Raw genomic sequence first — 14,246 nt, forward strand, 5'->3', positions numbered from 1 at the left:
TCCAACTTCTTTGTTATAATGCAATTTTTCTATGTGTGCAAGTGAGCAGCAGGCTCGAGGGACTGAATGACATCCAGCTTCTATTTGTATGCTCGTATGTAACTCAACATAAATATCCCCTCAATTGTGTCTTGAATTATTCTTGTGAACTTCTTGCACCAAAATACATTTACTAAGTTGATTTCAAAAATTCAGTGGAATAAAATGGCCCAGATTTTGCGATTAGCAACAAACACGTGGCTTTTTCTGTTCCTTACGCTTACAGCTACTCAGACATTTGCTTTTGCATGACAATTAATTATAATTGAGCATCTGATAGGAGCGTGGCACCTTCTACAGATAATCTAGGGAGAACAGGGCCAGCTTTCTGAGGCTTGCTGGCTAATCAAGGAAGTTATAACATTTATGTAAAAATCACACTGAAATTGAAGGAGAACAAAAGAAAGGATTGTAAGAGAAATGTTTTTTTAAATCTCCAATAACTAAAATCCAGAGGAATGAGACTTAACATTTGTAAAAGTGATGTTTGGTAGTAACTGGGGCACTTGCCATTTTAAAAAACTTCACTTGAATTGAAAAGCCCCTTTTTTGGTACCTAAGAGTTTAGTGTGTATCTATTAGGTAAGTACTGTAACTTCATGCCCTTCAGACATTTGAATGCTGAATCTCTTTATGAGTTGTCATTAGTTAAGATTGATCAGAATATTAACAATTCACACACTTAAATGGACAAATCCCATTTTTTCGGGCATAATAGATAGGTTTTTATTAGTAAGTACTGCAACTTCACACCCACCATGTGTTTGAATGCTGAGTTTCTCGGCAAAATGCCAGTGTAGCAAAGTTTATGCAGGAACAGAAAATAATGGACGTGGCTTCCTGATTTCCACGTTTAATTGTGCATGTGTAGATACCAGAAGTTGCTGTCCAGTTTACTGCTTAAATGTGAGTGCTGATAGCCTCACCATTGTTCTTACCGCAAAATCTGGGCCAATATATTTGATGTCATCAGTTTCTAGAATTTACTTTAACTTTTGGACAAACATTATAATTTTATTTTTAGTAGATTTTTAGCACTAAGGGTAAAATGCAATATGTATCAAATGTTTTGCAAGCTGATTAAAATTATTCTGCTTGGATTATCATTGTTATTTGACACAAAATATGTAAACTTTTCTTTCATAAGTCCTATAAATTAAGCTGCATTATAGAACAGATGGTAAATCTATATAGAATTTCTTAGTATTTCTTTAAATTACATGTTTACACTTCAGTGTTTCCGGCTGAAGTACATACATCAAATAATGAGACATTTCAAACTATTACCAAACTTGTCTGAAAACAAGTTAGTATATTAATTTAATATATTTAGGCTGTACCTAGTTTTAAAGAAGGTAAAGAGATCTATCCCCCCCCGTGTGTCAATCTTCCTCTCTCCCTTCTGACTGATGCATTCGCACTCCAACTCCCACCACCCCCCCCTCCCCATCTTACCCCTTCTCTTTCTCACTCATCTTGATCAGTGTTTGAAACAATATTCTCTTTCTTAGTATTTCAGCTATCAGCATTTTCTATCATGAGAAAAGACCATTCAGCCATCAAATCTGCTCTCTCTGGGACAACACTTCCATCACAGCAGCCAGCTCTATTTGGAACAAACCTAATATTTTTGCCTTTTCTATCTTGCCTGGCATATTATTTCAAACATTTATCACTCTTTAAGAGAAGTCCTTCAACCTGACCCCTGTTCTAGATTTATTTTTGCTCCTTTCCACTTATCTTTCCTTTCTGAAGTGGCAATGTGAATTTAAATATCCTGTGCTATATACTTTGTGGTCTGCCTTGGTCTTATTTCCAGACCGGAAAGGTGAAGTTTCTCTTGTTTTTCATTGAGATAGGTCTTTCTCCTGTATCCTTCACAACATAAATATATATCTCCCTTTGTGGTGTGCTGCTGAGAACTGGATGCAATTTAAATATAAACACACAAAATGACCAAAACACTCAGCTGGTCAAGCGTCATTTATAGAGAGAAGCAGAGTTGGCACTTATCATCAGTAAAGTTTTGGGCAGTATTTGCATTTGTTTTACAGTGGTATAAATTGTGGTCCCACCAAAATATTGGAATTCTTTATAACAACTTCATGGACTTCCACTTGTCCACACTTATATAACCTGTTTACAATAATTAGTCACAGTGGCTACAAGTTGGAAATGGTGTGTCTACTCTGACTTTGGGTCCTTTTCTAAATATTTGTGTGAATTCAACTGTAGTCATTTCATATTTACAAATGATTTTGACCAGTGATAAATAGCCACACTTGACTCTTTTTGGAAATCCTGAGCTTTGTTCTCGTCTCTACTGTTCTACAGGTGGCCCTACAATTTGGATCCATTTGTTACCTATGATATTCAGATTTTAAAAATGTCTCTATAGCTCCCTTACCTAATACCTTCCCACAGTCTGATGATACACCTCAATTTCCTTTATAACCAGTTTCTTGCCTGGTCCTTTGTTCTATCCTGGATTTCCGTGGCTTTAAGTTTAATTATGTAGGAAAGTGCAAGGCCCATAAAGACTACACTCCATCTAGCTGGTCCCAAAATATTTAATCTAATTTGTAGCATCCTCAAAAAGGTTGTCAGGAAGGCCTACCATTCTAAACCATGCTTGTTGTTTCTAATGAAACTATTGCTATGCAGCTTTTCTTCCAGCCTACCCCTTTTAATAAAGACATACTTCTGCTTCAATTATATACTTGACGGCAGTGTTTGATGGTGAGAAAAATTATCTGATTGGCAGTTTAGATATTTCCTTGCTTAAACTAGACAATGTGTTCTATGAAAGCAATCTGCTCAAAAACAAGCTGAGTGAATCAATTATTTGTAGTTTTTGAGCAGGTAAATGTATAGAAAGATTTACTGTGCTTTATTTCTTCTTATGCCTAAAGTATGTGAAGATATTTGAAGTTTTCAAGCCTTCAATCAGTGTTATTTTACCATATACTTGGATAAAACACAAACTACAATATTGCTGTATTTCTACAAACTAATATATATGAGCTTCCAACACTTGCTTCGTAATGGCTTGGGTAGTAGAAATTATGAATGAGACAATTTGCCATAAATAACATTTACATTCTGAAAACTATGCATTAGTATTGAATGTTGTTAGTGCCCTTAAGGGTGCGTCATTCAAACAAAACAATCCTCTTCACTTATCAATTACTGTTGTTGCTTACGCAGGTTACATTATTCTGTCAGTAATGATTCTCACAGAGCACCTGGTCTAGAAAATAAACTTTGACTTGCTCATTTTTGAACTATTAACAATGACTATTCAGATGGTGTATTAATGCAAAAGAATATGACAAGCATGATGACTTAAATAGTATCCATTGCAATAACTTTAACTTATGTTTATTTTGTAATCATACTTCATACCAATGGTTATCAAACTTGGTAACACTAACCCCTCCCACTAGATATTATGTAAAAGTCACAAATTAATATATTTGTTATTTGGTTCCTTTTTCCTTTAATAATGTGTTCTTGTTCTTCATTTGCAGTGACGTGATTGCATGATCTACAGCATGGCTTTCCAGCACTGGCTGTTCATTTGCATGACTTTGAGTTTGGATGCATAATCTATTAACCTGCTGCTTCAATTTTCTAACCTGCCTATACAAAAACGATATGACTCCAGGTCCTCTCTCGATCAAACCTGTAAATTTGGACATATTACTAGAAGGAACTGGGAGCCACAGTGTTTAAGCACACTGCTCTTTTCTGGAACCTGGTGTCAATCTAACAAAGACCGATGGTCTTGTCTTTCTGTTTGAAATAAATTAATTTGGATATGTTGAAAAACTGTTCACTGACACTAAATTGTCAATCTAAGATGCTGTGAGGGTAAACTACAGAATAATGATGCATTAGTGGGATGCTGTTGTTGGACAAAATAGAACAGGTTTTCTGTACCTGATGGCGCATACATTAGTTGTCCAAAGTGGAATTATGATTCCACTAGCACTGAATGCCAACCTGAGCAAAAAAATCGTATTATGCATGTACCCAAGGTACCATCTTGTGCCATTTGTAAACTAGTTATTCAACTGGTAAATTTTGAATGTGGGCTTTCCACAATGAAGCTCATTTAAAATGTACAACGAGAAAGCTTGTAAGAACAGGCAGCGTCTCAGTACTTACACAAATGTTAATCATTCTCATACTTTATCATTTGCTTTGGCGGCTTTTCATTTACTTTTTCCTGGCTTTTGTTTTAACAATGTTCCTGTTTACTATCCAATAATTTTCGGCTTTGGCTACTTTGTTCTGCAAATGGAAAGAAAAGCCACAGTGCAAGATTTTAAGCTTTGCACAATAATGTAGTATTAATGTATTTATTTACCTTTTTGTATTTTGATATGCAGTATTTCAGGCACAATGTTGGAGGATTAAGGAAAATTTGTTTGTTTCTCTGTCCCAAAACATGTTAAAGTTATTAGTGTTTATTATTATGTACTTGAGTTTCTTCTCTGCTTTGATCACATTGTGTAACTGCCAATCTACATGCTGCTTATATAATTATGTATATACCATAAACCAACAGAACTGGGTTCAGGAAATGTTCACAAAGTGAACAATATGCTTGCTACACAGTATCTTTCCTCAATGTATCTGACCCAAATGCTCCACATGCTGCAAAAAATGTACAGTTCAATATATTGTAAATAAAAGTCTGTCAATAGTTCAGAAAGGTGTTGATTTTATTCATATGCTATTAGTGTAGTTTTATGATTGATAGTTACTCAGGAATAAAACTATGCAAGCAGAGTTAATAAGTTAACAGTATCAAGATTTTTTTTTTTTTTTAATGTTTTTCATTGGATTTTTGCACAGAGTATATTTTGCCATTATGTACACAGGATATGACATATCTATATATATATATATATATATATAGTATATATAAGTAGGCATGTGTTCGTGCTGGCGAGGTACTTCCGGAGGGCAATCCTCGAGTGGGTCTGGTGCCGGTGTTGCCCCTCGCTTCTCCCAGTCGGATTTCGCCGCCGTTGTCTTCTCGTGCACGCTGCCGCTTCAGCCGGCCCTCCCGTCCTCCACCTGTATTCTCCTTTTTCTCTGTTCCTGTGGATGTCAGGTTGGTTAATATTTCCCCCCCCCCCCCCCCCCCCCACCTCCACCTCCCTGGCTCTCCTCTTTTGTTCCCTGTCTCTTCCCTCCTACCCCCCCTCCCCCCTGTGGTTCGCCTTTCCTTCCTCTTAGCCTGAGTTGTTTCCCACCCCGCCTCTCCCGTTCTATCTCACCCTCTCACGCCTTGGCTACTTTCCCCTGGTTCTTGGCTACCTGGCTATTCTTCTCCTTGTTTGTTGACAACAAACAAGTCCCGGAACAATCGGGTGAATGGCTCCCACGTTCTGTGGAAGCCGTCGTCTGACCCTCGGATGGCGAATTTAATTTTCTCCATTTGGAGGGATTCCGAGAGGTCGGACAGCCAGTCTGCAGCTTTAGGTGGTGCTGCTGACCGCCAGCCGAACAGGATTCTACATCGGGCGATCAGGGAGGCAAAGGCAAGGGCGTCCGCCCTCCTCCCCAGAAATAGATCTGGCTGGTCTGATACCCCGAAGACCGCCACTTTCGGGCATGGCTCCACCCTCACCCCCACCACTTTGGACATTGCCTCGAAGAAGGCAGTCCAGTACCCCACAATTCTGGGGCAGGACCAGAACATGTGGACGTGGTTGGCCGGGCCTCCTTGGCACCGTTCACATCTGTCCTCCACCTCCGGGAAGAACCTACTCATACGGGTTCTTGTTAAGTGGGCTCTATGTACCACTTTTAGTTGCGTCAGGCTGAGCCTTGCACAGGTGGAGGTGGAGTTGACCCTATGCAGTGCTTCGCTCCAGAGTCCCCATCCTTTCTCTATCCCCAGGTCCTCCTCCCATTTCCTTCTAGTTGCGTCCAGTACGGTGTCGGTCCCTTCTACCAGTCGGTCGTACATGTTGCTACAGTTTCCTCTCTCTAATATGCTTGCGTCCAGTAACTCTTCCAGTAATGTCTGTCGTGGCGGTTGTGGGTAAGTCCTTGTCTCCTTTCGTAGGAAGTTTCTGAACTGCAGGTACCTTAGCTCATTCCCCCTGGTCAGCTGGAATTTCTCTGTCAGTTCGTCCAGTATCGCAACCCTGCCGTCGGTGTATAGGTCCCTGATTGTCAGTGTCCCCTCGTCCTGTTTCCACTTTTTGAAGGTGGCGTCGGTCAGTGCAGGTGTGAACCTATGGTTGTTACAGATGGGAGCTTTGTCTGAAATTTTGGTCAGGCCAAATTGCTGCCGTAGCTGGTTCCAGGACTGGAAGGTGGCTATCACCACCGGGCTGCTGGAGTGTTTTTTGGGTGGGGATGGGAGTGCTGCCGTGGCGAGGGCCCGGAGGTAGTGATGTGTTGGGTATGCCGGGTCTGCGAGGACTGCGTTTACTGCAGTAGTGAGAGAGACAGGCTTCCAACACTTGAAGAAATGCAACTCGATTTTATTGAACTCTTAACTATCATACATACTTTAACTGTGGGTTGACACTATGCTGACTTGACTGGAGACCTGAGGCTAACCTGACCAGACTATCTTACTACCACATGGTGGATGTTCTAGTTGCTGCTCACGGGCTCTGACTGTCTCAGAGGCTGGATCCCAAGAGAGCGGGAAAACTAGTGCCCTCTGACTTTATAGTGGTCGTGTCCTGTCTGGTGATTTGCTGCTGTGTTCTGTGTGTTCACTGGTCACCCTGTGTGTCAATCACTGCCTGTCTGCACCATCATATACCTGTGTGTATATTATGACAGGGATGTCCCCTTACAGGAGGCCTCCTCCGCACGCACCCACTCGGCTTCTGACTCCTTGATCCATCCCCTTACTTGCTCGGCCGTCTCCGCCCAGTAGTAGAATTGTAGGCTTGTGAGGGCTAGCCCTCCCCTTGATTTTGTTTTTTGTAAGACCTTCTTTGTGATCCTAGCATTCCCCCCCCCCCCCGCCCCCCCAAGCCCCCACGAACGCCATGATTAGTTTGTCTACTGCTTGGAAAAAGGCCTCGTTGATGTAGGTCAGGGTGGATCTGAATAGGAAGAGGTACCTGGGCAGCACGTTCATTTTGATCGTCTGTACTCTCCCCGCAAGGGAGAGTGGGAGTGTGTTCCATCTTTGCAGGTCCTTTTTTACTTCCTCCATCAGACTGGTGAGGTTCCATTTGTGGATCTCTTTCCAGTCATGGGCTATTTGGATCCTCACATAGCGGAATTTGAGTTGGGCTTGTTTAAACGGCAGTCCCGTTAGGGCTGCCCCACCTACATGTGGGTGTACCGGGAAAATCTTCCTTTTCCTCATGTTGAGTTTGTAGCCCGAGAAGGCGCCAAACTCTTTCAGGAGCGCAATGATTCCATCCATGCTGCTTTGTGGGTCCGAGATGTAGAGGAGCAGGTCATCTGCATGGAGTGAGACTCTGTGCTCTCTGCCGCCCCTTCGGATCCCCCTCAGCGCAATTGCTAGTGGCTTGATCGCTAGGGCGAATAGCAGGGGGCCAGTGGGCATCCTTGTCTGGTGCCACTGTGCAGCTGGACGTATCGAGAGTTGGTCTTGTTTGTTCGTACGCTTGCCATGGTAGCGTTGTATAGGGGTTTTACCCAGGAGGTGAATCCTGTTCCAAGCCCGAACCGCTCCAGTACCTCGAGGTATTTCCATTCGACTCTGTAGAAGTCCTTCTCTGCGTCTTGGGAGATGATCACCTCTGGTGTTCTCTCCCCGGAGGGGGTCATTATCATGTTCAGCAGGCGCCTGATGTTGGAGGTAGTCTGTCTACCTTTGACAAAGCCCGTCTGGTCTTCTGAGACCACCTCTGGCACGCAGTCTTCTAGCCATTTGGCTAAAATCTTGGCCAGTATTTTGGCATCTGCGTTCAGCAGTGCGATGGGTCTGTATGTCCACACATTCCGTTGGGTCTTTATCTTTCTTGGGTATTAGCAAGAGGCCTGTGCTAGCGTGGCTGGCAGTGTGCCCTTGGCCAGCGAGTCTGTGAACGTCTCCCGCAGGTGCAGGGCCAGTGCTGTCCCGAATTTTTTGTAGATGTCCGCCGGGAATCCGTCTAGTCCCGGTGCCTTCCCCGCCTGCATGGAGCTTATGCTGTCCATGATCTCTCCCAGTGCTAGTGGTGCTTCCAGGCCTCGTTTTCTGCCCTCCCCCACGACTGGTATGTCCAGTCCATCAAGGAACCGTTTCATCCTGGCCTCCCCCCGTTGGGGGCTCTGAGGTGTACAGCCCTTGGTAAAAGGCCCTGAATGCCTTGTTGATCTTTTCTGGCTCTGTTTGTAATGCGCCTCTGGTATCCCTGATTTGTGCAATTTCTCTGGTGGCTGCCTGCTTTCTCAGCTGGTGTGCCAGCAGGCGGCTGGCTTTGTCTCCATGTTCGTGTAGGGTCCCACGTGCTTGGCGGAGTTGAAGCACTGCTTTCCTGGTGGAGAGCAGATCAAAGTTCTTTGCAACTCTTTCCACTCCGCCAGGAACTCTACGGTTGGGGCCTCGGAGTATTTATGGTCTACCTCCAGTATGGAGTCGACCAGCTGCCGCCTAGCTGCCTTTTCGTCCCTATCTCTTCGTGCTTTGAAAGCGATGATTTCCCCTCTTAGTGCTTCCCAGAACGTGGAGGGCGAGTCCTCCCATTCTGATTGTTCTCCGTGTATTCTGCTATGGCCCGCGATATATTTTCGTTGAAGGCTAGTAGGGCAACGTCCAACCTCCATGTGAGGCGTTGGGCCCTGCCCATTTCCAGCCTCACGTCCATGTAGTGCGGAGCGTGGTCTGATATCACAATTGCAGCGTATTCCACTTTGTCTATCCCCGGAAGCACCGTTTTCCCCACCACAAAGAAGTCAATTCTGGTGTATATGTTGTGTACTGGGAAGAAGAAGGAAAACTCTCCCCTGGGTGGGTAAACCTCCAGGGGTCCACCGCTCCCATCTGCTCCATAAAGTGACTGAGTTCCCTTGCCATGTTTGCGGTTTTCCCCGTCTTGGGGTTCGATCTGTCAGTCGTTGGGTCCTGTACACAATTGAAGCCCCCCCCCCCCCCCCATGATTAGCCGGTGCGTCGCTATGTCAGGGATTTCTCCCATGGTCTTCTTGATGAAGCTCGGGTTGTCTCAGTTGGGCACATAAGCCCCATCCAGGGTCCCGCTAACCGTGATGTACCATCCCCCTGGGTCTGCAACCGTCTTTGTCGCCCTAAACATCGGCCATTTGCTGATCAGTATTGCCACCCCTCTCGCCCTCGTCAAGTAACAGGAATGCTAGGTCAGTCCCACCCAGCTCTTTCTTACCCGCAGTCGGTCCTGCTCTCTCAAGTGCGTCTCTTGAAGGAAGATTATGTCTGCCTTCATGTTTCTTAGGTGGTTGAGGACTCTGGATCTTTTCACTGGGCCGTTGAGTCCCCTTACGTTCTAGATGACTATCCTGGGGGGGGGGGCGTCTGTCCCCTCGCTCCTGTGGGATTAACCATATTCACCTTGCGGACGCGCCCCTGCCCTCCGGGGTTCCCCTTTGTTAGGGGACCGTCCTGGATGGTTGCTGTCACTGCTCTCCATGCGGTCGGGCCCCTGCGCTCCGGGGCTTCCCTCTGTCCAGGGGGCCCCTGCCATGGTCGCCCGCTGTGCGGCCGCCACGCGGGTAGCCCCCTTCACTTTGGGGTTTCCCTTCGTCCAGAGGCCGTACTGGGTGGATGCTTGTAGTGATTCCTTGTTCCGAGTCCTTGGTTGCGGCACTCTGTGGCCCCGTTCCTGTTCCTGTTCTAGCCTTGTTTGTCCCTCCATCCCTGTGTTCCGCCCCCCTCTCCCCCCCCCCCCCCCCCCCCCAGTCTCTCCCTTTCCTTCCCCTTTCTCCCCCTTTCCTGTATATTCCTCCTTTGTCCCTCTTTCCCCTGCTCCTGTCCCCATTTGCCCCCCCGCCTCTGTTGAGTGGTCCCACCCGCCCTCTGCCTGGCGCCGTCCCCTCTGTTGCGGGCGCGCTGCGGCCCTGCCATTTTGCATGTCCCCGGTGCTAGCTTTCTTGCTAGTGAGGTGACCCCCCCCCCTCTAGGGAGTTACTGTCTTGGTTCCCCCCTGCCCAGCCTCTGTTTTTTTGCCCACTCTTCCTCCGCCCTACCCTGCGCTCCCCCTGTTTGCTCACCCTTCTCCGCTACTCTCATACCCTTGTGCTGGGTCCTGGTTTCCCACCTATGTTGGTTCGTTGGGTAGCGGTTTGCTTTTTGTTCAGGGTGCGCGTGCCATGTTGGGGATGGGGGTGAGGGGGCCTGGCATTGCCTCACCCCCCTCCCCGTCGGCACGTTGTTGCCCCTTACCAGGGGCCCCGTGTTTCTACCCTCGCTGTTGGCTTTCCAACCCATGTTCTTCGATAAATTTGTTTGCGTCGGCGGGGCATGTGAAGAAATACTCTCTTCCTTGGTATGTGACCGAGTTTCGCTGGGTACAGCATACCAAAGCGCACATTGTTCCTGTGAAGGGCTGCTTTTGCTCTATTGAATTTGGCCCGTCTCCTGGCGAGGTCTGCCCCAATGTCTTCGTACACTCTAATGAGGTGCCCTTCCCATCTGCAGGTTCTGTTTTGCCTGGCCCTGCGCCAGATTGTTTCCCTGTACCGGTGCAGTTTGGCTATAACTGCCCTTGGGTGTTCTCCCACCCTGGATTTCGGGAGCAGCGACCGGTGTGCTCTGTCCATTTCTGGTGGGTTGGGGAAAGTTTCCCTCCCCACTAAGTTGCCTAGCATCTCGGCCACGTAGGCCGTGGGGTTTCTACCCTATCCTGACATTTTGTCGTCTTGAGCGATTTTCATGGTCGTCCACCATGCCCTTCAGGCTCCCCTGATTTGTGCTCGGTCTCGCAACCTCCTTCTCCAGGGCCGTGATCCGGTCGCTCATGTCAGTCGCAGCCCTCTCCAGCTCCTTAATGGTCGCCTTTTGGTTTTCCAGTTTCTCCTCCTGGGCTTCCAGTTTCTTCCCTGCTCTGCCCAGGGCGAGCTGCACCTCCGCCAAGGCCTTGGCCATTGCTGCCTGCACTGCGTCCTCTATGTCTGCTTTGGTCCCTGCCTTGCTTTCTTGCTGGTGTTCCCTCAGCGCCTCGGCAAAGGCTGCCTTCCAGTTCCCCTCTGGCCCAGGGGGAGAAAGCTTCTGCATGCCCAGTTCTTTTAGTTGCGGTGAATCTTCCATTCCGCCACTTTGTGCACCAATTAGCTCGTCTGAGTGGGCTTGTGTATTGCCCCGTTTGTTCTTGGTACCCTTTCTCCCTCTGCTTTGCCTCCCTTCTAGCATTTTTTTTTTCTTTCCCCCCCCCCCCTCCCCTCTTTTTCTCTCTCTCTCTCTCTCTCTTACCCCCCCCCCCCCCCCTTCTGAGGAGACTCTTCAGGTAAGTTTGGTTTTCTTTTTTGAGAACCGTGGAAGGAGAGAGGGAGTGTTCTGTCCCTTTAACAGTTTTCTTTTTCTAAGTCTTTTTTCTCTTTTGTTTTTTTTCTTTTTTCCTTTTTTTTCTCCCCTCAAAAAGAGGGCGTTTTCGGTTTCTTTTCCCCCCCCCCCCCTCCTCACTCACCCTGGAACCAGAGAGAGAGAAAGGCTTCTCGGGCCGGAAGTCCCTCACTGTTCCGCCGCAGCCTGCCTCGTGGTGGTTGCCGCCGGGGGGCGGTCGGGCCTCGCTGCTGGCTCGGACCCCGCTTTGGCTCAGACCGCCGCTCCTCCTGCCCTGCGTTTCGCTGCCCAGCGTTGTTGTCCCGTGCCTCGCTGCCGCCCGCGTTCTGCTGTGCGGGAGGGAGGACCGTAATTTTCACCCTCCCCACCAGTGATAGCGGGAGCGTGTCCAATCTCTTAAAGTCCCCTTCCATTTGTTCGTCCAACCGGGATAGTTTAACTTGTGCAGTGCCTCCCATTCCCAGGACACCTGGATTCCCAGATATCGAAAGCTCTTCCCTACCATTCTAAGCGGCAGCTGTCCCAATCTCTTCTGTCCCAGTCTCTCCTGTCCTCTTGCCTGGATCGCAGCAAACATCTCGCTTTTGCCCCCATGTTCAATTTATACCCCGAAAAAGTGCCAAATTCTCCCAAAATTCGCATTACTTCCCCCATCTCCTCCAACAGGTACAAATATACAAGAGCAGGTCATCTGCGTAAAGCAAGACCCGGTGCTCCACCCCCCCCCCGAACCAGCCCTTTCCAGTTCCTTGAGGCTCTTAAAGCCATGGTCTATGGGCAGAGCAAACAGTAACGGGGAGAGGGGGGCACTCTTGCCTCGTCCCTCGATGTAGTTTAAAGTATCCCACCTCAGCCGGTTCGTACACACATTCGCTACTGGTGCCTGATAGAGCAACCGCACCATCAATAAACCCCTGACCAAACCCAAACCTTCCCAGCGCCTCCCACAGGTAAGACCACTCCACCCGATCAAAAGCCTTCTCCGTATCCATCACTACCATCACCTCCACCTCCTCTCCTTCTGAGGGCATCATAAGATTTAAAAGCCTTCGAACATTGGCCTTGAGTTGCCTGCCCTTTACAAATCCCATTTGGTCTTCCCCTATCACCCCCGGGACACAGTCCTCTATCCTTGTGGCCAGTATCTTAGCCAGCAGTTTGGCGTCCACATTCAGTAGAGAAATCGACATGTATGATCCGCATTGCTCCGGATCCTTCTCCCGTTTCAGGATCAATGAAATCGAGGTCTGCGACATTGTTGGGGGAGGACTCCCTTCTCTCTTGCTTCGTTAAATGTCCGCACCAGCAGTGGGCTTAATATCTCTGAAAACATCTTATAGAATTCCACCGGGTAGCCAGCAGGCCCCGGGGCCTTGCCCGACTGCATGCCCTCCAATTATTTCCTCAATCTCAATTGGGGCTCCCAGCCCTTCCACCAGATCCTCATCTACCCTCGGGAACCTCAACTGATCCAAAAACTGCTTCATCCCTCCACCCCAGCCGGGGGTTCGGCCACATATAATTTACTATAGAAGTCCTTAAACACCTTGTTCACCCCCGCTGGGTCCAGGACAGTATTCCCGCCTCTACTCTTTACCTATCTCCCTGGCCGCCTCCCTTTTCCTGAGCTGGTGCGGCAACATTCTGCTTGCCTTTTCCCCGTACTCATAAATCGCCTCCCTTGCCTTCCTCAACTGTTGGTTTCCCTGTGGTCAACAGCCCAAACTCCGCCTGTAACCTCCGCCGCTCCCTCAGTAGCCCCGCATCCGGGGCCTCAGTATCTCCTGTCCACGTGGAGTACCTCCTCCACTAATCTATCCCTCTCAACCCGTTCTGCCTTTTCTCTGTGGGCCCGTATCGAGATTAATTCCCCTCTGACCATTGCTTTCAGAGCCTCCCAAACCATCGCTGCAGAGACCTCCCCCATATCATTTGTTTCCAGGTAGTTCTGGATGGACTTGTTACCCTGCCCACAGATCGCTTCATCCGCTAGCAACCTCACATCCAGTTTCCACAGCGGGCATTGCCCTCTCTCCACACTAGCCCGTAGATCCACCCAATGTTGGACATGATCCGACACTGCGTTTGCCAAGTACTCAGTATCAACCACCTCCGGTATTAGCGCCCTGCTCTCAACAAAAAAGTCGATGCGAAAGTATACGTTGTGGACATGTGAGAAAACGGAAAACTCTTTCGCCCGTGGCTATGCAAACCTCCCATCTGTTCCATAAACCACTTCAATTCCTTTGCTGCAGCCGGCCCCCTCCCTGTCCTGGATTTTGACCGGTCCAATTCCGGATCAATGACTGTGTTAAAGTCTCCTTCCATGATCAGGTGATGTGACTCTATAAGTCTGGGATCTTACCTAAAACCCACCTCATAGATTCCACATCACCCCAATTCTGAGCATATATGTTCACGAGTACCACCCGCACCCCCTATTTGATGTGATTGACGACAGTGATCCCTCTACCTCTTCCATTATGCATAGTCATTTTATTTCCAAGTGCGACATGTTTCTTGTGGATGGCTTCCCCGATACTTCATAACTCCGTGGCAGTGCATGCACATGGCTTCGAGGGAATAACAACATTAAAGTCGTGAAATATAATGTCACTCATTGGTAAATGATAAAATTGATGTTTATGAGAATCATGGACATGTAAGATGTTGATTTAACATCTTGGGTTGGATTCTCCATTATTGGGACTATGTTCCCAAGCCGGCATCAAAA

General features: G+C 47.5%; 1 protein-coding gene across 5 annotated transcripts in view; it reads left to right on the forward strand.

Annotated features, from left to right (window-relative positions):
• The window catches only part of LOC140408377 (protein Hook homolog 3), a 166,546-nt gene extending 161,787 nt beyond the window's left edge, over positions 1-4,759 (forward strand). For 2 of the 5 annotated variants that reach the window (XM_072495491.1, XM_072495490.1), the window contains exon 23: positions 3,570-4,759. Coding sequence is in view for 3 of the 5 variants with exons in the window: in XM_072495490.1 (XP_072351591.1) it covers positions 3,570-3,585 (16 nt within the window). In the remaining 2 variants the exon portion in view is untranslated. Of the gene's footprint in view, positions 1-1,550 lie in introns of all 5 variants that reach the window. The other 3 variants (XM_072495488.1, XM_072495489.1, XM_072495492.1) reach the window with 2 other exon arrangements.
• The last annotated feature ends 9,487 nt before the right edge of the window (positions 4,760-14,246 follow it).

Source organism: Scyliorhinus torazame, chromosome 3, assembly GCF_047496885.1.
Source record: "Scyliorhinus torazame isolate Kashiwa2021f chromosome 3, sScyTor2.1, whole genome shotgun sequence".
In the NCBI taxonomy this organism is placed as follows: Eukaryota; Metazoa; Chordata; class Chondrichthyes; order Carcharhiniformes; family Scyliorhinidae; genus Scyliorhinus; species Scyliorhinus torazame.